The sequence below is a fragment of the Myotis myotis genome, unplaced genomic scaffold, assembly GCF_014108235.1.
Source record: "Myotis myotis isolate mMyoMyo1 unplaced genomic scaffold, mMyoMyo1.p scaffold_m19_p_9, whole genome shotgun sequence".
NCBI classification, from domain to species: Eukaryota; Metazoa; Chordata; class Mammalia; order Chiroptera; family Vespertilionidae; genus Myotis; species Myotis myotis.
Window position 1 is genome coordinate 35,409,334 of NW_023416401.1, and position 26,588 is coordinate 35,435,921.

The 26,588-nt window shown below is 39.0% G+C and overlaps 1 protein-coding gene across 29 annotated transcripts in view; it reads left to right on the forward strand.

Moving 5' to 3' along the window:
- EPB41L3 (erythrocyte membrane protein band 4.1 like 3) overlaps positions 1-26,588 on the forward strand; it is a 219,497-nt gene that overhangs the window by 144,003 nt on the left and 48,906 nt on the right. For all 29 annotated transcript variants that reach the window (XM_036322542.1, XM_036322535.1, XM_036322539.1 and 26 more), the window contains exons 4-5: positions 23,136-23,240; positions 24,840-24,882. In XM_036322542.1, the coding sequence (XP_036178435.1) occupies positions 23,136-23,240; positions 24,840-24,882 (148 nt within the window). The remainder of the gene's footprint in view (positions 1-23,135; positions 23,241-24,839; positions 24,883-26,588) is intronic.

The following is a 26,588-nucleotide window of genomic DNA, read 5'->3' on the forward strand; positions in this document are numbered from 1 at the left end:
GCTGGAGGCAACAGATGGCTGTTTCTCTCTCACATAAATTTCTCTCCCTCTCTCTTTCTTTCTCTGCCGCCCCTTCCCCCCCTTCTCTCTAAAAAAAAAATTAAAAAAAACACATATCCTCAGGTGAGGATTTTTTTTAAAAAGGACTACTCACATTGAGGCTTTTAAAAATGTGTTTATGAAACTTAAAATGTGTTTATGAAACTTAAAATAGCTACCCTAACAGTTGAATATCTGAACATCTATGGAAATATCATTAATCCAGTCAGAATGGAGGATTTTTGTATAGGAAGTAGGTTTTCCCAGTTGTGTCTGTAAAGAATTGAATTTTGAGCTTAAGAATCTTGAATTTTGGGAGGTAGTGTGTCACACTAGCATTTGCCTGGGTGGCATCTTGGCTTTGCTGTTCCCTGAAATCTTCAGTTTCCTCATCTGTCAACTGGTTGTTGACAGGTGTACAGAGTGAATATAAATATTTACTTGTGCCGGGACCCTGTTGGCTGACAGTAGCTAGCAAATTTGAAAGGTTCCCTAACTTTGCGGAACTTCCATCCCATAAAGCATGAAGTATAGCTTTCTAGGCCTTGTCTGGAAGAATATAAATATAAAATATTTTATAGAGTGGTGTGTTTTTTTTTAACATAAAAAAAGTCATAACCTTCATATTGCTTAGAGATTTGCTTTTATCCTTCAGTAGGTAAATGTATAAATAAACTGTGTAAACAGTAGACAGTGGATTATTATTCAGTATTATAAAGACATGGAGGAATCTTAAATGCACGTCACTAGTGAAAGAAGCCACTCTGAAGGGCTACCTACCTTATGATTCCAACTATATGATATTTTGGAAACGGCAAAACTATAGAGACAGGAAAAAGGTCCGTGGTTGCCAGGCTTGGGGAGAGGGAAGGATGAATAAGTGGAGCACAGAGGATTTTTAGGGCAGAGAAACTACTCTATGGGATACCATAATGGTAGATGTATAGCATACATTTCTCCAAACCCATAGAATGTACACCACCAAGGGTGAGCCCTAATGTAAACTGTACACTTTGGGTGATTATGATGTGACAGTGTGTGTAGGTCCATCAAGTATAACAAGTGTACCACTCTGATGGGACCTGTTTATAATGGGGAAGCTGGTGTGTGTGTGTGTGTGTGTGTGTGTGTGTGTGTGTGTGTGTGTGAGAGAGAGAGGGTGGGGGGCATATGGGATATTTCTGTACCTTCCCCTCAAATTTACTGCAAACCTAAAACTGCTCTAAAAATACTGTTTGAAATAATAACAAAACCATGGGATCATAGACTCCACACTATTTAAAGATTTGTTCTTATCACCTAATGATAAATTAGACACTGGAAAGTATTTCTTAATTCTGAGAAAATGAATTTCATCTTAACTCTGCATTTCTAGGGTGTGTGTGTGTGTGTGTGTGTGTGTGTGTGTGTGTGTGTATACTGCTAAGAAAAGTATCTGTGTTTTCACATCAGGTAATCATTAATTTGGCAGTTTGGAAAACGCTGAATGATTTTTTTAAAATACAAACATGAAGTGACTGTGCTTATATTTAAGATTTAAGCCCCAGTTTAGCTAGAAGCTTTTTAGGATTGAGAAACTGACTTGGAAAATAGGAAATTTGCTTTTTATCTCTCACTGCCCGGCTTCAGTCTGCTGAGATTAGACAGAAGATGCAGCTAATGTTCTATTGCTTTTATGTCAGAAACCAGTAGGTGTTTAACAAGCCTGAATATGTTCTGAAAAAAATTATACACACTCCATTTCTGGCCCTTAGTGCTAGTCTGTTACCTGAACTGATTCACCTTTTATGGCAAATAAGGAGTTGGTGTTCCTTGGCTTCAGTAGTGAGCTCCCTCAAGTTCTGTAGGGAAGTCTATAGAGGAGGGGGCTGATGAAGTCACCCTGCTTTTCCCTTCTTTAGTCTCTTTGGAAGTCAGCACAAAGCAGAATGTTTCTAGTTCCACTTAGCCTCAACTTTCTGTATTTTGTGAATTCTTACCTAGTAACTCTAGTTTATTTTTTTTAATATATGTTATTGATTTCAGAGAGGCAGGGAGAGGGAGAGAGATAAGAAACATCAATGATAAGAATCATCGTTTGGCTGCCCTCTGCACGCCCCACACTGGAGATCAAGCCTGCAACCCGGGCATGTGCCCTTGACCTGAATGGGAACCCTGGACCCTTCAGTCCACATGCCAGTGCTCTATCCACTGAGCCAACCAGCCACGGCTAAGTAGTTTATTTGAAGAGGCTTCTGTATTGTTCAGTTGTACTTTCAGTGTCTAAAAATGCAGGTCACTTACGTGCACTGTAGGATATGGGAACCTTTTGCCGCTTATCATATCAGGGGCTCTGCGGCACGCTAAGTTTTTTAATAACATAACTAGGGACACCGCAAAAGCAGCTAGGAAGAAGGAAAGAGGTGGAAACCTACCCAGCCCACTTCCTTTTCATGTTGGGACGGATCCTCTACTATTGTAAAGAATTTCTCTTGCCTGGAGAAATTGGGAGTGGCCATTGGAAACACAGTTCTTCATTCTTCTTTTCTCTTTGAGGATCTAGGCTTTGAAACAGGGGTGATATCTAAAAAGCAGATCTTTAGGTGGTTGTAAAAACCTCCTTTAGGAGGAAAAATTCCTCAACAGTGGTTCATGTTGTTAGATGGTGAGCACATGTCACTATTTAGCAGGTAGATTTTAATTATTGGAAAATGTTGGCTGACTATTCCTGTGGTGGTATTTAAGGGAAACTAAAATCAAATGGTACTCACATATTGTATTTATTTTTTAAATTATGGAACAATTCTAATCCTGCTCAGGATATTTACATAATTCTGTTTAAATATTGGGCAGATAAGGAGCAGTGAAAATCGAGCATGGCGAGTTGAAACATCTGGGGCAGAGGAGCAGATGAAGCTGGAAAGGAAGGCAAGGAAGACTTAGGAAGGATGGGTTAGACGTGCTAGCAAGGTTGGATGTTGTTTGGATATATTGATTCCCTGTTGCTGTTTAACAAATTACCATAAACTTAGTGACTTCAAACACATTTGTCATCTCACATTTTTTCAGCTGGTCCTCTGCTCTGGGTCTCAAAGCAGAAATCAAGTAGTTCCCCAGCTGTGTCTCCTCTGGAGGCTAAATTAGGGAAAGAGCCACCTTCATACTCCTTTGGGCAGAAGGCAGACTTCATTTCCTCCTGGTAGCAGGACTGAGGTCTTCATTGTCTTGCTGGCTGGGGACCACTGTTGGGTCCTTGTGGTGAGGCACCCTCTGTTTCAGAAACGAAGATCCTCCCTCCCCTTGGATTCCTCTGCCTTCTCATCTCTCTGACTTCTGCTACCAGCTGCTTTTTAAAGGCGCTCTCGTGATTGATTGGGTCAGGCCCTGATAATGTCCCTACATAAGGTCAGCGGTGCCAGCTAGTAACCTAGTCACAGGAGTAAGAGCCTCTGTCTGCAGTTTCAGGGATTGTGCAGGCTGTGTGTGTACATCAGGGAGGCAGGAAACCTTGGGGCATCTTAGAATTCTGCCTGTCACAATAGGTGAGGCCGGCTGCCGAGGGGCTCTACGTGGGGAAGTTGTTTGGCCTTTTGTGTTTTTAAAACATGCTTCTGTGCAATCGAAGAGGGAGAGACTCGAAACTGGGACACTAGTTGGCTCTATAGTGATGAACCAGGCAAGAGATGCTGAATGGACTTGATTAATTGGATGTGTGGGGAGGATAAATATAGGTTGTGATAAGAGATAGTAAGTGATAATAACTTCCAAATGTCTGGATTGAGTGACTGCATGGATAAATGTAGATACAAGAAGAAAACTTTATGGGGAAAGGTAATGAATTAATTCAAACCAATTGAAATTGAAGTGCCTGGAATATGAAAGTAGCAGTCACCATGCAATTGGATAAGTTGCTCATGTTTGGAAGGTCAGGCTGGTGACTTAGTGGGAGCCATTGTCTTTTATAGTAATTCAACTATGGGAATGAGGAGATTGTGTAGATAGTTAATGAATGAGTACGAAGAAAAGAACACTAATAGTAGAGTTCAGGGCAATACTAACATTTAAAGTTGGGAGTGTGGAGTGCTTTGTCAAACTCCCCCACCCCACCCGCAGGTTTTTTCCATACACCCAATCCCTGACCCTTTTTGACAGTAACCCCAGCTTAAGAACTGGGTTTGCCTGCCCCCTTAGGGGAATTACAGTAGTAATTATGGTTGAGTAAGTCTTCTTCAAACAATTCAAAGAGAGAGTCTACATAGAAAAACATTCCCAGCATCATTTTCTTTTTTTTTTTTTTTAATTTTCACCCGAGGATATAATTTTATTGATTTTAAAGGAGGAAGAGAGAGAGAAACATTGATGTGAGCGAGAAACATCAATCGGTTGCCTCCTGTACACGCCCAGACGGGGAATGGAACCAGAAGCCTAGGTATGTGCCCTGACCAGGAGTCGAACCTGCACTCTTTTGGTATGCGGGACAATGCTCCAACCAACTGAGCCACCCAGCCAGGACCCAGCATCATTTTCAAATGCCATTAAGACATTACACTATGTGGTATAGGGAGCTGGAGATTGTATAAGGTACCATCCATTGAGATATAATTAAATGTTATCATTAATTGTGATTGATTCTTGTGCTCCAGTTCATTGCCCATTCTCCTTTTATTTTTTTTAATCAGGCTTTTTGCTGTCTTTTTGTCCATTAGAATTTCAGTTACACAAAGTGATAAGAACCATACATTATATTACATTTTTAATTGAGATAACATTGATTAATAACACTATGTAAATTTCAGGTGTACAACATCGTAATGTGATATCTGTGTACTCTATTGTGTGCTCATCACCAAAAGTCTAGTTTCCTTTTCATTACCATATATTGGACCTCCTTCACCCTCCTACCACCTTCCCCTCTGGTAACCGCCATTTTGTGGTCTGTGTTATAAGTTTGTTGTGTGTTTTGTGAGTTTGTTACTTTTTATTTTATATTCCACATATAAATGAAATAATTTATTTTCCTTTTCCAACTGACTTATTAGCATAATACCCTCAAGATCCAGCCATGTTGTCACAAATGGCAATATTTCATCTTTTTTATGGTTGAGTAATGCTCCATTCTATATGTACCACATCTTTATCCAATCATCTGTCGATGGACACTTATGTTATTTCCATGTCTTGGGCTATTATAAATAGCTAGAGGCCCAGTGCACAGATTTGTGCACCGGTGGGGTCCCTCAGCCTGGCCTGCACCCTCTCGCAATCTGGGACGCCTCAGGGGATGTTGGACAGCCGCCTTGGTTCAGTGCTGCTGCAGAGGCGGGAGAGGTTCACCCTGCCACAGCTGTGCTTGTCAGCCGTGAGCCCAGTGTCTGGTGCTTGTCAGTCATCTGAGCAGTGCTCCCACTGTGGGAGCACACTAACCACCAGGGAGCAGCTCCTGCATTGAGTGCTGCCCCTGGTGGTCAGTGCATGTCATAGCGACCGGACAAACAGTCGTTTGGTCACTTAGGCTTTTATATATATAGATAGATGCTGCAGTGAACATAGGGGTACCTATACCTTTCAAATGTGTTTTCACGTTCTTCAGATAAATACAGTGGGGCCTTGACTTATGAGTTTAATTCGTTCTGAGACCGAGCTCAAATTACATCAACTCAATGCAAAAAATCAGCTGAGAGACAGCTGGTATCTCAAAAAACTCATTAGTTGGGACACTCGTAAGTCAAGGCCCCACTGTACTCAGAAGAAGGATTGCTGGATCATATGGTAGTTCTGTTCCTAATTTTTAAGTAACCTCCATACTGTTTTCCATAGTAGCTGCACCAATTAAAGAATGATTAATCCCTGACTTCTTTGAACAACTTAAGAATGTTAGGAGTAGTGGTACATTAGCATACTGTATAATTGTGATTTTAAAGGCACTATGATTATACTCTAAACAGTGAAGGACTGGTGTTATTTAGAAAATTTTCTTAAAATTTGTATCTTGACTTTGAAAACAATAAACCCCTTTGCATAGTCTTCAGCAGTTTTCCAGTTGGGGCTGTGGTAATGCCCTGCTCTTCACTCAAGCAGTACCCCTTCCTCCTGGTTCAGGATAGAAGGGCATCTACTGCTCAGTGCTTGATTGGGTTCCTTCTCTACAGCGGAGAAGCAAAGGATTCCTTCCCTCCTCAATGTGTGGGTTGTGTTGACAGCTGATGCACTTGAAGCTTTTATTTGCTTCTTCTAGAAGAGGTCACGGATTTCAAGTTGTGCAAGGTTTTTGTTGGAACACACCATTTCCATCAATAACATTAACTTATTATAACTTGTGGGGGTTTTTTCCTGGTCAGACAACTATTAAGGGCATCTTGTTCCTAGATAAATGGAATTTAGTTCTTCCTAGTGCTTCTCCTGCCAAGACGGCCCTATTTTGTTAGTTGCTTAGTGACGGTTTCCTGCAATTAAGGTCCAGGATATCTCTGCAAATGGCAAATTAAAGTGGCCAGAGATATTAATGAGATATTCATTTCATGAGATATTAATTCATGAAATGCTGGGATCAGTGGAGATTTCTTTTCGTCAACAGATAAAACATCTTTGCTGCGTGGGAATGTATTTGTTCCATGTGACCGACAGCTGTGTTTAACTGGTATGTGTACTTGGAGTCCATTTTCTAATAAGGGCGGAAGAAAATCCTATCTCTAAGTCCTGTTTACACTGAGGAATGCCCCTATAGGAATGCGTGATGGTGTGCAGATGTACAGCTGGCCCAAGGAAGTGGTTCTTATGATGGTGTTTGGAAAAGTAGAAGGAATAAAGAGACTTGTTATTTCTTATGGAATGCCATGGTGACAGCACATAAAGTCACTAAAGAGCCACCGCATTCTTTAGGGAAATGCCATTAGCCTGAGCCTATAAAGCACATGAATGGCTTTAGATGTTTACCCCGAGCAAAATGCTTCAGTTATGTCTCAGTTGTTCCTTTAGGAAAAAATACTATGTAGATCGTCATGACTTGCAGATAGTACAACGGTCAAGAATTCATCATCGTAAGAAAAAAACCCCACAAAACACCAAAATTATGAATGTAATTTGTTTCAAAAGTACATTTTATTTTATCTTGGAGCTTCTATTATTAATACCCCACCATGTTCTAACAGGGATAGAAGGTGTTTTACATAAATATATTTAATATAATGAGAAGAAAATAAGTAGACCAAGAAAAACAAAGAAAGAAGAGGGAATGATTTGAGACGACAAAGCTCGTGTTCCGGGCACTGTAGCAGGCACTGAGGAGGAAACCTCAGTGTCCACACAATAAAAACTCCCACTTGTTCAAAAGAAGCACGTTTATCCTGGGTCTAGTCATTTGAGAGAAACTGTCTACTGTAGCTTTCTTCTGGCTTATTCCAGGAGCACATCATGAAGAGCCACCAGGAAAGTCGCACTGACTGATTTCTCTCTGTCATACCTGTAATAAGCATTAAGTAATGATTTGTCAGATTGAGATTATGTTCCTCGTTAAGTATTCTAGATGCACAGCTTTTTATGTTGTCATTCTAATGGGGAGCTATGTTTTTTAGTAGTAGAGGTAGTGATGATATTGACATTTAGTAGTAGAGGTAGTGATGATATTGACATCTCGGGAGAAGTGAGGATTTGACAAGAACATGTTCGAAAAGAGAACATCATCACGAGGTGCCTGAGGGTGGTGTGAAGATGCACCTCCTGTACTCTTCAAGATAACCTCAAAGCACAATATATGCCTAGCTCCGGCGGGGTTGTCCTATACACCAAAAGGTATTCCCAGTCGGGGCATGTACCTAGGTTGTGGGCTAAATTCCCGGTTGGGGCTTATACAGGACACAGCTGAACAATGTTTCTCTCTCACATCTGTTTCTCTCTCTCTCTCTCTCTCTCTCTCTCTCTCTCTCTCTCTCTCTCTCTCAAAGCATGTCCTTGGGTGAGGATTAAAAATTATAATAATAATAATAAAAATATGCCTAGATATGTCAATGAGTTCATTTTCCTTATGAGATTATTAACTATAAGTAAGCCCATTAAATATAGTGACTGCTACAGAAATACGAATTCAGTTTTAGAAAGGCTTTTAAGTAGCAGAACCAGTTGCACACTTGATAATTAATTCTCCAATCTGCTATCCACATGTTTATCTTTCTATTTTGCTGTAGTTAAGGAAGAGAGAATATTTTTCTTGCTTATCCAGGAGTTTTAAATAAAAACTTTAAAAGAGAACCCAGGTGACATTCATCAGAGACAGACCCCCCCTGGCAAGTGTGGCTCAGTTGGTTGGGTGTCATCCCGTGCTCCAGGAGGTTGCTGGTTTGATTTCCGGTCAGGGCACATGAGTGGGCTTCGGGCTCATCCCCAGTAGGGGATGTGCAGGAGGCAGCCGATCATGTTGGGCTCTCACATCAACGTTTCTCTTTCTCCCTCCCTCACCCTTTCTCTCTCTCTCTAAAAATCAATTTTAAAAAGACCTACTAAGCAGGTAGTGTGAAGATGCAGGTCTGGTGACACCTTGGAGGCCAGGCTGCTCTAATGCAGTTGAGGAGAGGGAGGCCCTGAAACACCATGATCCGCTTTACGTGTGCCACTGCCATATGACGGCGTATCCGTGAGTGTCAGTGAAAGTGATGGAGTACATCCATGGTTCAAGACCACTTGACCCTTGAGCACAACCTAGGAACTTTTTCAGCAAGTTAATCTGCAACATTAGAGCTAGAATTTTAAAAACTAATAGATCTTTTATTTGTGGAAATAAAATATTGTTTCCTTGCAAAAAATCTAGTGTGGGAGTCCAACACTCTAGATCAGGCCAGAGCAGATTATACTCATGTGGTAGAAAAATATAAATAAACTTGTTATGAACAAATTTCAAAGGTCAGGGCAGTTTTTGAAGAGTTTTGAAACAGGAAATCAACCTCAGATGCATTTACTTAGCTTGATTTTCTTTCGTATTTGAAAAATAATAATCCTACTCTCTGCCAGGCACTGTGGGACGTGCTGGGAATGTAAGGGTGAGTTTAAACTGCTTACCTGAGAGGCTAACACTAACATTACTCAAATCATAATACCAACCCACATAAAATTGCCACCATGACAGGTGCAGAGCAGGAGCTGTAAAAACGTTCTCTGGGATTTGACCTAGTCCCGGAGGTCACAGGTGGAATCCTGAGGAGGGGGGGTACTGGAGTAGAGATCTAAAGGATGGGCAGGTGCCCTGGCCAGTGTGGCTCAGTTGGTTGGGCATCTTCCCGTGCACCAAAAGGTTGCAGACTCCTTCCCGGTAGGGGGCTGGCAGGAGGCAGCCGATCAATATTCCACTCTCACAACACTGCTTCTCTTTCTCTCTCCCTCTCCCTTTCTCTTTCTCAAATATTTTTTAAAAATAAAGGGTTGTCAGGAGGACTATTCCAGAATGTGAAAATCACAGGTGCAAGAGGAAGTCTGGGGGAGAGAGGCTGAAGGGAGCAGGAAGGCTGAATGATGGAGTGCAGAGAGCAAGGGTGGCTACTGTGGTGGGGGAGACTAAAGAAGAAGCAAGCAGGGCCTCCCAGGCCATGAGGGGATCTTATCACATTCACACTGGCCATCTCTGTCCCAGAGCAGCTCTCATGACTAAATCTGATGGCCACATACTCGTCTTCGCAAGGACTTACTCTCTCTGAGAATTTTTTTAACATGAAAACAAAAGTTAAAGTAAATTTGATACACTTTTGAGGGCGACCGTCTTGGAATTTCACTTCACATCCTACCAGGCATCCTAGATCTAGGAATTTTGCTTCCGCTCTAGAGTCCTTGCTAAACCAGGTGAGAGCAGGCAGGACTGGTTTATGGGAGCAACATTAAAAGAAGGGGGATCAGCATCACCTGAGTCCCTAGGAACGTTGGAAAGTCCTGGGTCCTGAATCTCCCTGGCTCAACCCTGAGCACAGATAAGCTCCAGGGAAGATAGTGGCTCTCTTGTGAGCATAAGAAAAAGCAGAATAACCTGAAAAAATGTGTGGTGTTTTTCTTTTTGCTTGAAGAGAATGTTTTAAGTTTTCCTGTAAATCAAAGAATCGTTGTTTATTAGGTCAAATGGCTGTACCTACTTTAAAAGCAATTTGTCTTCTTAATTCAGTTTGCCTTATCGTTTCAATTTTTCATGTAATTTACTTGCCATTTCTAAATACTATTCATTCATGCCTTTAAAAAAACTTAAACGGCCATCTCCCACTCAGCTAACCGAGTTCTGGGGAGGCTGGAGGGAGGCTGCCTTCGTGTTGCTCCAGGTTCTTTTAATTCCGCTGACCTGAGGAGAGCGGGCTGAATGACCAGGTTTTAGAATTAGGACCAGGCCTCCCTTCTTAGCAGGGTGAGCAGCCTCGTCCGCACCCCCACCCCTAGATGTGGGGACCGACAGGCAAAGAGGATTAGTGCTGGCTTGTCAGGACTGTGAGCTCAGGCAGCGTTAAATCGGGATCCCCTGATAAAGTGGTGTCAGAAAACAGTATCAATCATTGACGTGTAGATCCAGCAGTAGCCCAGAACGGTTCTTGGGGTATTAAATGTGCAAGAAAAAGTTGAAGAAAATGTATATAGAATCAAAATATTTAATAATTAAAAAGGCCTTTTCCCTGTCTACTGGATTTTAAATTCTAATCCAAATTATGATATGCTCAGACAAAGACAAGTCTATTGTATCATTTAAAGTGTGATCACCTATTCTACTTTTTATCAGGCATTTATTTATATTTCATTGTATGTCTTTCATAGATTATAACATTTTAAGTTAAAAGCTTATATTTAATCAGTGAAATGATACATAGTTGACCTTAGAACAATACCAGTTTAAACCATACATATCCATTTATTCTCAATTTTTTCAATCAACACTATAAATGTATTATCCTTATCATTATAGAATGCCTTTCTATAGCTTACTTTATTGTAATAATGCATTATATAATAATATAACATACAAAATATGTGTTCATCAGCGGTTTAAGTTATTGGTAAGGCTTCCGTCAACAGTGGGCTATTAGTAGTTAAGTTTTGGGTGTGTCAAAAATTATATGTGAATTATGGACTGCGCAAGGGGGCAGGGGGAGGGGAGGGGATTGGTACCCTCTAACCCCTGTGTTCAAGGCTCAACTGTAATTACATTTTTATATTAAGTGAGTAGCTTATATAATAACCCTTACGTTCTTTCCCTTCTTAGGGCAAGGATCACTCACAGCCTTGCCCTAAGAAGAGAATAAAGGGGTTGGTGGAAAGGACACAGGTTCATTAGTACATCTCTTTTTAAGCAATGACAATATATTCTTACATTCTTTTGATCATCAATGAAACAGATTTGAATAGTGACAGTGCTGTAAATCTATATTTAGTAAATTGACTTTTTAAAAGTCATGTTTTTGTTGTCAATATTTGCAATGCCTACAGCTCTTTATTTGAACAAATTATAAATCACAATTTGGTGGGGGTAGGGTTTGTGTGTGTGTGTGTGTGTGTGTTTTGGGTTTTTGTTTTGTTTGGGTTTTTTTTGCGAATTGCCTTAGAAAACATATTAAGTGCTTCCTCTCACAGGAAAAAATTTCTCTGAGCTTTACGTCATTGAGAATTAGGTACTATGGTTATTTTCCACGATGGAAGTTTAAGTTTGTCTCTCTTTCAAACATTCCTCTTTCTTTGGCTTCCCTTTCTGCATTCATTTTGCACACATTGGCTTAACGATCTGAATCCTTAGCAGATTAACAGCAGGAAATGTTGTCTGACAGTTCGCTGCCAACGTCTCATATGTGTGATGTGAAACTCTTTGTAAAAACCAGGCCCAATGTTTTTGTTGGCCAAGGAGAAGCATGCTTCAGTGGGAAGCTATTATCTTCCACAGTGCATGTCTATGAGCACAGAAGTCTGATTTCAAATAGAGGCTGAAATTGCTACAACAAATGAAGGCAGAAACAGATTGTGGCTGAAAGGAAAAGGCCTCTTTTGAAAGGCTTACTGTGTAAAAAGGGACTGTTCTCATGTATGTGCTAAAATTATTTGTGCACTGAATCTCACTCAAAACATAGGTCGACTCCATTGCATTTGAACAATGCATTCTTGTTTTGGCAGTGTTGTATGCAATATATAGGATAATATATAATTATCTTATATTTTGGTGTAGAATGTACCAAAATGTGCCGATATACCCAATACCTATTAAAAACCGTGTGTGTGTGTGTGTGTGTGTGTGTGTGTGTGTGTATAAAAGATAATTGCATATACACTGATTTCTGAGAATACTATTTTCAATAATTTTCTCAATCTAGTGAATTTTGCTTTTCGTGAGAGAAATGGGATGATTTGTTTTCTATGATTTCACTACAGAGAAGAAATAAATTTTCAATAGCATGTCAGTTTCTGTACCAAATTTCAGCATTATAAACCCTAAATTTCTTTGGCTCCTTCTCAAAAAGGCCTACTAATAATTGCATTTAGTGGTTATTGCTTCCCATGAGCTAGGCAGTATCGCTCTCCTGTGCTTTATCTTTAGTGCAACAATTATGAGTGACTACTAATATCGTTTCCATTTTATAATGAAGACAGTGACGCTGAGAAAGGTTAAATAACTTGTCCAGCCTCACAGAGCCAGCTGGTTGTACAACAGGGGCCCACCTTCGAGGCTTCTGATATATGTATATCTCACTTAAAACAGAATGGTGGGGAAACAAATTTATAATCGGTAGGGAAGTCTTCTTTAAAGATGTTTAAGTAATGCTAGGTGAATTATCTCTAGATAATTTAGACATGGAAATCACTGTTTTATTTTAAAACTTATCAGGACCAGGAAGAAGAAAAACAAAACAAAATTTTTAAAAGTGGCAGAATAATTATTGATCTACTTATGAATGTGTGAAAAAAATCATCACGGTTTCCTAAAAAGCTGATTCCTCATGACTTTAAAGAAAGGCCTGACAATATATGTAACATCTGGACTGAAGAAATTTGATTTCTGCCTCTCATGTCAGTCCTCTACGAATATGCTGCCTGGATCGCATTTGGGATTAGTTCATAGGCTGGAAGATCCTATGGAGCCCTGCCCCTGTAGACATGGGTCCTGGCAGTAGTGGTGTGGATAATGGCCTCTCTGCTGTGCCTATTAAACTTGACATTGAAAGTACACTTGACCCAGAAAGTACAGAAAGGAAGTAAACACATGTTAGGCAGCTGGTGCCATGTTCGGTCTTAGACCTTCCTGGCCTCAGACCGCCTTAAAGAGTTTATGCACTGTCGTCACAGATCAGGCAACATCTTTTGTTCCTGGGTTGACCACAGACTGTTGGTATTTTCCAAATGTGAATTTTAAAAAAATTCACTCTCCACTTAAATTTTAGGGAGGATGGTGTTAGAGTGTTTTTCTATCAAGAATCTGACCAAGAAAAAGGAAAACCCGGGAAAATATGACTTAAACAGAGGCCCGGTGTCTGATTTGGGCTCAAGCTCTGGCCTCAATATAGTTTGCTGAGCTCCTCAGATGCTCCTAAACTCCACATAAATTGTGGTGCAATCATTTAGAAATTAAGAGAATTCCAGTTGACCTTTAAAAGTGAGGAAAATGGAAAATCATTCAGTGTGGAAAATGCAATTAGGGAAGGAAGCATGGGGAAAAAATGATGGCCTTTTACTTCAAGATTCATCCAAGATGATGTGAGGAGAAATTCTTTCTTTACGTTCATGCTAGTAGCATGTAATTAGCACATATGCCGAATGCCTGCTGTATTCGGGACACTCTATCAGGGACATAAAAAAGGGTGAATAGTTACTGTCCTCAGGAAGCAGAAATAGTAGTTCACAAAATAGAGAATACATGGAAAAATATTATTTCCAAAAGAAAATCCATGGTCTATTTGAGGAAGATAATGTGATGGAAAGAATAAGGACCTATAGTGGTAACACTCCCTCACATGACAAAGTAGCTGAAGTAAGGGTACGGAAGTGCTGTCGATTTTCCTGAAAGTCCTCAGTGTCATCTGTATTTCCTTGTATTAACATGAGCGGTCTAAGCCTAAGCCATAAACAGGAGGCTTTTTGTTCTTTCATTTTTCAGGGTGATAGTTTAAAGAAATGCACACATACATTCTGAGGGGCCCGAAAGATATACACACATCCCGGCCTTCCACCTCCCACCCCCAAGAAGTAGGAACTGCTGATTAGCGCCTGTACTCAGGCACAAAGGCTTGCTGTGCCTCATTTTCTTCTTGATTGCACTGCTCTGGATAGATAAGGACAGTTACCCATCTTCTAAGGCCGTGTTATTATACTTGCCTTTGCACATTTCTCTGATTTCAGCGGTTAGCCTTTGCTGGAGGAGAGCCTCACAGGCTGATTCAGCTGTGGGAGACTGAAGGAAAACACATTCTGTTGAAGTCTTGGTACAACTTGTGCTTCCTGCTTCTGCACTCACTGTCTGAAGCAGGAATTAAGAAGTGATTTCCAGGGACTTGAGCATCGAGGCAGTGCTCACCTGGGAGAATGCCTGACCTGTGTAGCTGTCTCCAGGTCAGCTGTAACCCTGAGAGCTCCTCCCTCAGTCCCTGCCTGGGCTCAGTGCCCTGCGTTAGCTCCTCCCAGCCACTTCTCTACCCTGCTAGCCAGTGGCTAATGCTTCTGCTCTATTACAAAAGAGGGGATCCAGACATTAATTAATCTTCCTGGATCATTCTTTAGTCATGTAGCAGGTTCTTGAGTAAAAGTTTACATTTTAGCTCCATAAAGGGAAAATGCCCGTCTTAAAAACACAAAATTTACAATTAAAAACACTTCTATTTCATATACAGTGTGGAGGAAAAGCACCTTTACAGTTGTTTGCTCTCATTTGTATCATTTTGTTTCAGCATTTGGCTGATTATCATTTTTTGAGAACTTAAAAATTTGTTGAAATGGGTATCTTAAGATTTTAAGAGTGTGTGTATGTGTGTGTGTATGTATGTGTGTAAATTTATAATGCAGCTATGAGTGTGTTGGTCCTAAACTAAATCTGAAAAAGTTACACATTTTCTCAGAAACATTGCTTTAGAGACCTCATATTTAAGAATGTTTGTCATAAATGTAATTTAACCTAAAATGTACCTGACAACTTACAACCATACTCGCATAAATCTTCTGGGATCTTAAAAACATGCAGATGCCTTGGGCCCGACTTCAGATATTCTCATTTATTGGAACTGAGGTGGGTTCCTGGGCACCATTTTTAAATACTTCCAGGGTCCACAGTCGAAAACAAATAGTTTAAAAATATTTCTTCTATGACATTGATTGATATGTTAGCAAGAAAAATCATATGTAAAGTTTCATCAGGTTACCTTTTTAATCTCGTAATGGCATTTGACCAAAATGAGCGTCCGTGAAAGATTAATTACAGGAGGCATGGTGCCACTGGGAATGCCTTTATAGCCAGTAGGGATATCAGGTGAGTGCGCAGAGACAGCTGTGATGTAAGGGATATAAGGCCAACTGTGGAAAGTGCCCTCTTGGTGCTATAAAGTGCTGTAATGTCCAAAGTAGAGAGAAATCATGTTTGGCTGGGAGGACAGGAAATGCTCTAAAGAAGTGGCTCTGAGAAGCTTTGCGAAGAAGGATGAGAGAGACTTGACAGGCAGTAGGCAAGGCAGAGCATTTGGGCACATTTAGAGCATCATCTGGATGGGTAATACTTGTGAGGGATTGACACACATCAAACCTATTTCAACCCATGAGTTCATAGCGATAGTACAAAAAAAAATCTAATTGGCGACTTCTGGACGATGCTAAAGAGCCAACTCATTACCTATCTTGAAATTGCATAAAGGGAAAGGAGTGAGCATTTTTCCTGAATTTTGTCATCAAATTGTGTCACTGGATAAAAAAATTCTGGCAAAGTGTCTCTTTATAGACACACTCCAGCTAATAAAGAGAGGGGGAATGATTAGTATTAGAATATTCCCATCTTGCAACCTCATCAGTGATTGCTGATATCACAAAAAAGGCAAGGTTCGCTTTATGCCTGCTGATAAAATTACACAGTATCACTTACGAAAATCAGTTAAATCAGAATCTGATCAAGCTTCTAGATTTAAGTACCATTTACAGGAAATATAGGAGACAGAAGAATGAGGTAAATTACACCATGGAGATGCAAACAGCAAAGTGTAGACTGAGGGAACTCTATAAGCAAATGGTTTGGTCTCTTAGACAAATTAATTTCAAGGGGAAAACCAATAAAAGGGGGAATTTGCAGTGTATGAACTTATCAAACAAACTGAAAAAAAAGGAAAGGAAATAATTGGGGAAGTTACAGTACTGGTTAGGTCAGTGGTTCTCAACCTTCTGGCCCTTTAAATACAGTTCCTCATGTTGTGACCCAAACATAAAATTATTTTCGTTGTTACTTCATAACTGTAATGTTGCTACTGTTATGAATCGTAATGTAAATATCTGATATGCAGGATGGTCTTAGGCGACCCCTGTGAAAGGGTCGTTCGACCACCAAAGGGGTCGCGACCCACAGGTTGAGAACTGCTGGGCTAGGTATTTGATAACATGAAGGACTAATTGCTAATTTTGTTTAGATTTGATAAAGGTATTGAGATTACATTTTTTAAAGAGTAGTTACATACTAAGACATAGCTATATATATAAAAGCCTAAGAAACCGTTACGACCGGTCAACTGGTTGACTGTTTGATCAGTCGCTATGATGCGCACTGAGCCACAATTAACCTCCCGTGGCCGGCCAACCTCCCGCGTTCCCTCCCCCTGGATGGCCAACTTCCCTCGGTCCCTTCCCCCGGCCAGCTGGCCCTGATCAAGACTGGGCAAGATGGCCTCAATCGGCCCCAATTGCTGGCCAGGTTGAGGGACCCCCCCCAACCGTGCACGAATTCGTGCATTGGTCCTCTAGTAAAGATAATATTATTGGCTGAGATGCTTCACAATTAAGGGGGAGAGGGAGTTGAGTGGAACTATAGATGAACTAAGGTTGTGATCCTCAAGGCATTTGTTGAAGCTGGGTTGTGAGTATGCAGGGTTTCATTACACTATATTTTAGTATGTTTGAAATTCCCCATATGAAAGTATGTTAAAATTAATTTTTAAAAATTGCTCCTCTAAGTGGACAAGTAAAAATAAACATGTTAATACAAACTTTCCACGTGATGCTGGTTAATGACCCAGTGTTTACAGTGTTTTAAGAACCAGTGTTTTACAAACATTTTTGTAAAAATCTTGAATGACCTTTGACTTGTAGGAAGTTTCATTAAAGCTGCAGAAAAGCTTATTTCAACTGCTGTATTTGAGTGGCGATGATAGACATGTCCTCTTGAATTTAGTCCAGAGAAAGCCTCTGAACCTTAGCTAATGAATGCATCATTTCAGTGGTTAGTAGTTTGGATTACTGGGTTGGGCAGTGCAGCTCATGAGGAATCGCTTTGATCTGTTGCCCTGCTCCTGTTCCTTACCAAATCCTCTTGGTTTAGCTCGCAGGCATTTTAGACATGAGGTTCCTGTGTGTGTGTGTGTGTGTGTGTGTGTGTAGCAGGAGGATGGTAGCCTATCCTAGAGGTTGTATGTGTTGTGACTTACGTTATTTAATTTTTTTAAATGTTTGCTCCTAACAAAATTTTTAAGCAAAGTAAAATCATTTGGAGTTTAATTTTATTTAACCTTTTAAAGTATTTGATACATTATTTTTATTAACAATTTAAAATAAGACATTAAGTATTTTTGTCATTTACCTTTTTAATTAATAGACTTTTTGAGCAATTTTAGGTTTACAGAAAAATTGAGCATAAAGTTCTCATAAAACCCTCACACTGCCCTCTTCCTCTTCCCTCTTTCCCTATTTTAAACATTTTGCTTTAGGGTGCTGTATTTGTTACAGTTGATGAACCAGTATTGGCACATGTTATTAACTGAAGTCCATAGTTTACATTTGGGTTCACTCTTTGTGTGGTACATTCTATGGGGATTTTGACAAATATATAATGACATGTATCCACCATTATGGTATCATACTAAGTAGTTTTACTGTCCTAAAAATTCTCCGTGCTTCATCTATTCATCCCTCCTTCTCCACGTAATCCTAACAACCACTGATCTTTCTATTGTCTCCATAGTTCTGCCTTTTCCAGAATGTCATATAGTTGGAATCGTACAGTTTGTAGCCTCTTCAGATTGGCATCTTTCATTTAGTAATCTGCATTTGAGGTCCCTCCATGTCTTTTCATGGCTTGATAGGTCATTTCATTTTTGTGCTAGGTAATATTCCATTGTCTGGATGTACCTCAATTTATTTATCCATTCACCTAATGAAGGACATCTTAATTGCTTCCATGTTTTGACATGTTGAATAAAATTGCTATAAACATTTGTGTACAGGTTTTTTCTGTGTACATAAATTTTCAACTCTTTTGTGTAAATATCAAAGAACTTGATGGTTAGGTCATATAGTAAGAGTGTGTTTAATTTTGTAAGAAACTCCTAAACTGACTTCCAAAGTGGCTGCACCACCAGCCACTTTTATTTCCACCAGCAAGGAATAAAAGTTTCTGTTCCTCCACATCTTTGTCAGTATTTGGTGGTGTTTGTATTTTGAATTTTAGCCATTTAATAGGGTATCTTGTTTTAATTGCAATTTTTCTAATAACATATGATGTTGGAACATCTTTTTTTAATTGTTTAATTTATTGATTTTAGAGAGAGGAAGGGAAGGAAGAGACACGGAGAGAGAAACATTGATTTGTTGTTCCATTTATTTATGCATTTGCTGGTTGCTTCTTGTATGTGCCCTCACTGGAGACAGAACCAGCAGCCTTGATGTATCAGGATGATGCTCTAACACAGTGGTTCTCAACCTGTGGGTCGCGACCCCTTTGGTGGTCGAACGACTCTTTCACGGGGGTCGCCTAAGACCATCCTGCATATCAGATATTTACATTACAATTCATAACAGTAGCAACATTACAGTTATGAAGTAACAACAAAAATAATTTTATGGTTGGGTCACAAATATGAGGAACTGTATTTAAAGGGCCAGAAGGTTGAGAACCACTGCTAACCAATTGAACTATTTGGCTAGGGCTGATGTGGGACATAACTTTCATGTGCTTATTTGACATCTCCTTTGGTGAGGTGTATATTCAGATCTTTTGCCCATTTTTAAATTTGGTTGTTTTCTTATTATTGAATTTTAAGAGTTTTTTGTGTATTTTGGATACCAGTCCTTTATCATACATGTATTTGCAAATATTTCCTCCTAGTCTGTGGCTTGTCTTTTTATAACCTTAAACTTTTTCTTTTTTAATGTACTTCTTTTAACACCCAATTACTTCATAAGTCAACTTGGAATTTTTTTCATTTAAAATAAAGAGCAAATTAAAATAATTAGAAATGAAAGTTGTTTAAATTTGCTCAGTTTATTATTCTTAGGATATATAAGGCCTTTCAGATTGCTGGGCTGCAGTAACCTCATTTACTCTATCAGAAACATAAATGCAATTTTTCAGCAAAGAGGGTGCAAAGAAGATAGTCCGCCATTGTTTGGTTATCTTGGAAAGGGGAAAAACAACCTTTCAGGTTTGAGTGTTAATAGTGAATATAGTTCCACGAACTGCAAGTGCCTTTGAGTCAGAGGCATGTCTTAAAAACTTGTAAGAAACAGCAAACAAGCCTAAAAAATGTTAGTCTAGCCAGGCTGGTGTGGCTCAGTGGTTGAGCACTGACCCATGAACCAGAAGGTCAAGGTTCAATTCCTGGTCAGGACATATGCTTGGGTTGCAGGCCCAGTCCCCAGTGGGTAGCATGCAGGAGCCAGCTGATCAATGATTCTCCCTCATCATTGGTGTTTCTCTCCCTCTCCCTTCCTCTCTCTGGAATCAATAAAAATACATTTATTTTTTTAAATGTTAGTCTAGGTTAGGTAAATTATTCATTGATTTAGAATACCTCTGCCAATTTTAAAACCTACTCAATTTTTTACTCATTACGGCTGTATAAAGACAGTAGGTTCCTAGAGTTGATCACTTAATGGACATCATTTATTTGGGAACCAGTATGAATGTTTGCTTTAGTCACATGTTAGATGTTGACGTACGTGTGTATCTTTAGGTGATAACAAGTACCCAGATGAGTGACTTGAAGTAGGGAATGATTGCAGAAGGGATCCAGTCCAGGGCTGGAAAACAGTCCCAGTTCCCTGTCTACCATTCACTGGCAGCATCTTTCTCATCACAGTGTGCAGAAGGTGCTGAAGCTGCCTCTGGGCTCCATGGTAATGCTTGCCATGAGCAAAGGGAGCCAGTATAGCCTCAAGCTCATGATTGTCTTGCTCCATTGAGTCTTATATCGTCACTCAAGAATGAGAAAATGAAGGCCCAAATATCTTAACACATTGTGCACCAGTTTTATTGCTAACTTGGCCCAGTGACCAGATAAGTTTCTATTGAACGAGTACAAAAAAACGTTTTACAAAGTATCATACTTTAAAAAGATATTAGCTTGTAAGAACACGTAATAACTTCAAAATGCAATGGGTATTCAATTTTAAGGCATGCCTTTAAAATTTATGTAAAACACTGTGTAATAAGAAAACACGAGAATGCTCGTGATCCGCCCGCAATTTGTTAAAAGGCTTTTCTAATGTCATCCAGCTAGCTGCTTGATTGTGGTGGTGATATTTAGCAGATAGGAATTTCATTGTTTACATATAACCATCAAAAAACATCTTTGGTATGAAGAATGCACCACTAAGAGATTGCCTTAAGAATTGTTCTTAAGATTTAATGTATTAACAATGACAAATATGAAAATGGATAAACTGTGCATGCCAAAATAATAAGTACATATTCAAGAAAAGTGTTTAAAATATTCAGTAAGACAAAATCTATTCTAGTCAGGAGGTAACTATGAGTCATTAATAGAAATCAAATTGTGAGAAGCCAGAAAACTAAGAGCCACATGGAATAGCGGTCTGTGCTTGATCTAATCAATGTCACCTGTTAGACAAAAGGAAAAGCACAGCAGCCAGAATAGCTAATGAAAACAATGCCCAAGGCAGCTGATGACATTAAAAAAAAAAAAAAAAAGTCCTCCAGTGAGGGCCTGACTGTGGTCTGCTGGGTCAGAGGAGATGGGAGAAATGTGTATTTATTTGTGTTTGTTTTGTTTGTTTTTACTCATTGAGAAAGTACTTTGGCCAGACACTGACGTGTATTTGTGCGGTGTATGTGTAAATATTGTGGTCTAGCTAAAGCAAATTAAGTAGTAAGCAGGAAATTGATAGCTAAAGAAAGGGTGCATTGACACCATAAGAAGTGATATATGTGCTCCTACAGCAAAAATGCCTAGTTCTACATTGCATGCTCTGCCATCTGTCAGTCACTTAGGCTATGATAACTGATGTTTGTGGAGTGCTTGATATGTGCTATCACTGGACCAAATTTGAGTACATGATTTTATTTTAATGTTAATCATTTCAAAAAGGTAGGCAGAAAGTAAAACAGAGAAGTTCACATACCTGCAAGAGACATAATGAACACTCAAACCCAGAGTAGTTACCTGTTTAAAACTGCCTCTCTCATCTAACTTCTCTGAATCTCTGTGTTCTTATCTGGTAACTGGAGATAATACCAATAGAAGCATTGGAAGAACCAATTTTTTTGTAAAAACTTTATAAATTGCTGAGCATTATTCAGAAATAATATGCTATTATCTATAAACAAGATTAAAACCAGTGAGCAGCATTTCATTATCATCCCACTTTTTTCTATCCGTTGAACAATGTTATGTAGTTTTGCTAACATATAATTTATTTTCATACATGGTTAACCTTTCTTCAAATACATCATTGATTATTTAGCAAGCTACAATTAAAGCTTTACTTTTCTGTCATAAATGTATCCTTTTTCATACATGGTTAATCTTTCTTCAAATACATCATTGATTATTTAGCAAGCTACAATTAAAGCTTTACTTTTCTGTCATAAATGTATCCTTTTTCCTAAATAGTTATATTTGAGGGGACTCAGTAATTAATTTCCAATATAATTATGGTTACATAGTAATACACACCACTTAGGGGTCTTCTGAATACTTATTATTTTGGCATGTACATTGTTGATCAATTTTCATATTTGTCATTGTCAGTACATTAAATCTTAAAGACAAATATGCTTAATGTATTAGATTAGAAATCTTGGTACTACACACACAAAAAAAATAATTTAGCTTAATTGTTGCCAGTTAATTCATTTTAAAATCCAAGGCCATGTTGAAAGACCTTTGAAGGATTAGATGAATATGATAATTGTGTATCACAGTAAATTAAACTGATGGATTTCCTCCCCATATGACTACTTTTTTCCTTTCTCCAAATGTCTGCTTAATGGCCAAAAATATAACATATACATTTATATCTTTTATTTGTAAATGATAACTAAAACCTTTACATGTAATGGACATTTTGTTATGTTGAGTAGGAAGAATGTTTCTCAAATTAGGAGAATATTAAATACTGTAATACAAAACTGAGGTTTGTAGCAAAAACAAACAAACAAAAATAAACTAATGAAGTTAGTTTAACAGGCTTTGGATTCATAGCTATAATTTTAAAGTAAGGATTGATAGGGAAAGTTTTAAGGGGAGGTCTAAGACAAGAAATAGGGTTCATTCTTCTCAGGCTCAGAATCTGGTAATATGGGAATTAAGTTTGGGTTTGTTGAAACATGGCTTTTGTTGGTCCTTGAATACTCTCCTTTACTGTTGGGATTTTTATATTTCACAGATATTTGGGGCCTCCAAGCACCACATCATTCCCAGCTACTTCTGTTAGAAATTATCTGCAGGTTAGCTGTACTCACTCAGGAACCTTGATGATTTCTTGTTTATTGTAGGGATAGGCTGTTGCAGGTGTAGATCCACTTAACTGAGCCTTTGTCCTAGTGAAAAAGGAGATGGTGAAGTGTGATCACACTTGGTCCTCCATCCATCACTTGCTGTATAGTTACAGCAAGCAGGATTTTAAAATGTGCCTCTTTTTATTCATGGCAGTTGAGGGAACTTGGTTGAGTGTGTTGACTTCTCTTTATGTTCTGTTTTCCATAGAAACGCTCCAGAGGCCAAGTGCTGTTTGATAAAGTATGTGAACATCTGAACTTGCTAGAAAAAGACTACTTTGGGCTTACGTATCGAGATACTGAAAACCAGAAGGTGAGTAACTAAAAGCAGTGCAAAATACTAGGGCTTGAGCTGCTGCTCATTACTGCCAGAAAGTGAACTAGAATTGAATTGGTAAATCTCCCCTACCTGTCCTCAAACTCCCACGTTTACTTCTGTGAGTCCCTAAATGTGACTGATCACCTTATTTCTTCATAAAGGAAATTATTAACTGCTTCCTTTAATCTCGAATATTGTGGAAACCATAAGACTATGTTTCTCTTCAGTTGTTTATGGTTCCAGGAAAGCATTTTATATGTTGCTTTTTTGTGATATATTTCAGTATATACCACCTGATATATGAGCCAATGAAAATCAAATACATTGATACTTATATAGAAACCTTGATACTTATATAGAAACCATGCTTGAGGCTGCTCTCCTATTCCTAATTCATCTTATTATGCTTTCCTATTCTTGCCAAATCAGAATATGAGATGAGTTGTTGGCTGACCTGACATTTGTCTCATGTAGTTAGTAGGTATTTAATGTTAATGCAATACCTCTGTAGACTCTACTGTCTTATATCTGAATTAGTGGCTCAGTGCACAAAATTCATGCAGGGAGGTGTCCCTCATCCCAGCCTGCAATCTGGAACCCCTTGGGGGATGTCTGACTGCCGGTTTAGGCCCGATCTTGCAATCCAGGACCACTGGCTTCTAACCGCTCACCTACCTGCCTGCCTGATTGCCCCTAACAACTCTGCCTGCCTGCCTGCCTGCTCTCCCCCAACTGCCCCCCCTGCCGGCCTGATTGCCCCCAACTTCCCCCCTGCCAGCCTGCTCACCCCCAATTGCCCTCCCCTCCTGGCCTGATCGCCCCAACCGCCTCTGCCTCAGCCCCGCCACCATGGCTTTGTCCGGAAGGTCTCCTGGTCTAATTAGCATATTACTCTTTTATTAGTATAGATAATCCAGTCTCTTCAGAGATTTACTTCATGAATCCCCACAACTACCAGAAAAACAAGGGAAAATAAATTGTTTCCATTGTATTGGTGTAGAAACTGAGTCACAGAAATTTTGTTCACAGATGTTACATGTTTTGGTGGTGTGCAGTGAATCATATCTCCTGGATTCAGTGTACAATGTCTAACTTCACTAGTAAACATCTGAGTGTTCTGATGAGGAAACTCTTACATCTCAAGCAAGTGTTCATTTTTTAGGAACATTTTCTAAGTAGGTGCCTGAGAATTTGTAATCACAGAAATCACTGTGTGGGACTGAATGGCTAGGATAACATTGTGTCACATTACATGTATCTTTAGTTTATTCTAATAATTTGTTTGAACATAAAATCCACTGGTTTTTGTTTGGGGTTTTTATCTACTCTGTTTCTCTGCTAGCTTGAGTCCCTGAAGTCATTGATTGTTGTTAGAGTGAATTGTGGACACCACATTTTTTTTCACTATACCAGTGTCTGGACCCTCGCAGGACCTGGCAAAGGGGCAGCAGATGTGGGGGAAGGGCCCAAGCGTGGAGTGCCTTCCAGCAGCCACTCACTCTCAAATACGCCGAGTGGGTGTCCCTGCCGGGTCAACATTAAGTCATGTTTACTCTTCTCTGATTCAAATTCAAGCTATCGTTTCCTTTTCAGAATTGGTTGGACCCTGCTAAGGAAATTAAAAAACAGATTCGAAGTAAGTTCTTTTGGATTATTATATGTGAAAATGTGAAGATTTTCTAAGAGTGGGGTTGTCTGAATTGGTAGCGCATACTCGCATGGCTGGTGTGAATACAGTGTTTTGAAAAACAGAATAAAATCTCAGATTTTATCTTTGGCAGGTTAGTCTAGCTCAGATCTTATTTTTAATTATCACAACTCAGGAATAAAATAACTATGACTTTTGACTTATTCCCTTACCTGTACACAGATGTGACATGGGATTTAATCAAGTGATGCTCCAATTGGTACTTAATCATTTAAAAGTTCCCAACTTAATTATTACTGTTCCAAACTTTATTATTAAAAGTGAAGCAAACGCCGAAACCGGTTTGGCTCAGTGGATAGAGCGTCGGCCTGCGGACTGAAAGGTCCCAGGTTCGATTCCGGTCAAGGGCATGTACCTGGGTTGCGGACACATCCCCAGTAGGAGATGTGCAGGAGGCAGCTGATCGATGTTTCTCTTTCATCAGTGTTTCTAACTATCTCTCTCCCTTCCTCTCTGTAAAAAATCAATAAAATATATTTTTTTTTAAAAAGTGAAGCAAAAGTAATAGTCATTTAATAATTTAGAAATGGAATAGCAAGTGAGACTAAAGTTTACTGTGTGGTGACAACCTCTTTTCTTGGTCCCTAAAGACAAGGTGAGAAATGCATATTATAATACTTAGTGGATAAAACCATTGCATGAGCAACTCAAAAAATTGAAATACAAGTAGCTAATAACTATTAAAAATGTGTTAAATCTTACTAACAATTAAATGCAAATTAAAATGAGGCATAGTTCACCTATTCAGAGTAACAAGAGATTTTTAAAGTTTAATGATACCTTGCTCCCTAGCCCATTTGGCTCAGTGGATAGAGTGTCAGCCTACAGACTGAAGGGTCCGATTCAGTTCTGGCCAAGGGCATATGCCCAGGTTGTGAGCTCAATCCCTAGTAGGGGGCATGCAGGAGGCAGCCAGTCAATGATTCTGTCTCATCATTGATGTTCTCTCTCTTCCTATCCCTTTCTCCCTGAAATCAATAAAAATATATTTAAAATAATAATAATAATAATACCTTGCACTGGCAATATGCAACCCAATTTGTACAAATACAAATTGGTACAACCCTTTCAGAAGGCACTTTTTGAAAGTCTTCATAAAATTTAAAATGCGCTTATTCTTTAGCCCCCTAATTTTACTTATAGAAATTTATTCAGCATATGCAGAAGAGAGGAAAATGCATATACTGTATGAAAGTTCATTAGAATATAATTTGTAATAGCAAAAAACTAGAACCAACATAATTTATCCATTTATGAAGAAATTATTAACTCACTCAGGGAATACCCATACCTTTAAATACTAAGCAGCTATTACATAGAATGAAGCAGAATAAATGTCTTAGCTTTCATTAGTGATACAGTAATGAAACAAATCATATTTTTTATTATTATAATATAAAAGTTTAATAATCTTGTGTGAAATCATTGACTGATATATTTAAATTAATTCTTGGGAAATACACTATTCTCTTTATTATTTTTTAATTCTTCATTGTTTGAGACAAATCATATTTGTTTAAAAAAAGTTATGCATATATAGGGGTGTGAAAAATTTTTGGAAGAGCACAAAAGATATTAACAGTAAATACCTCCAGAAATGGCATTGCAGTGTTGGAGGGTAGAGAAAGAGGAAT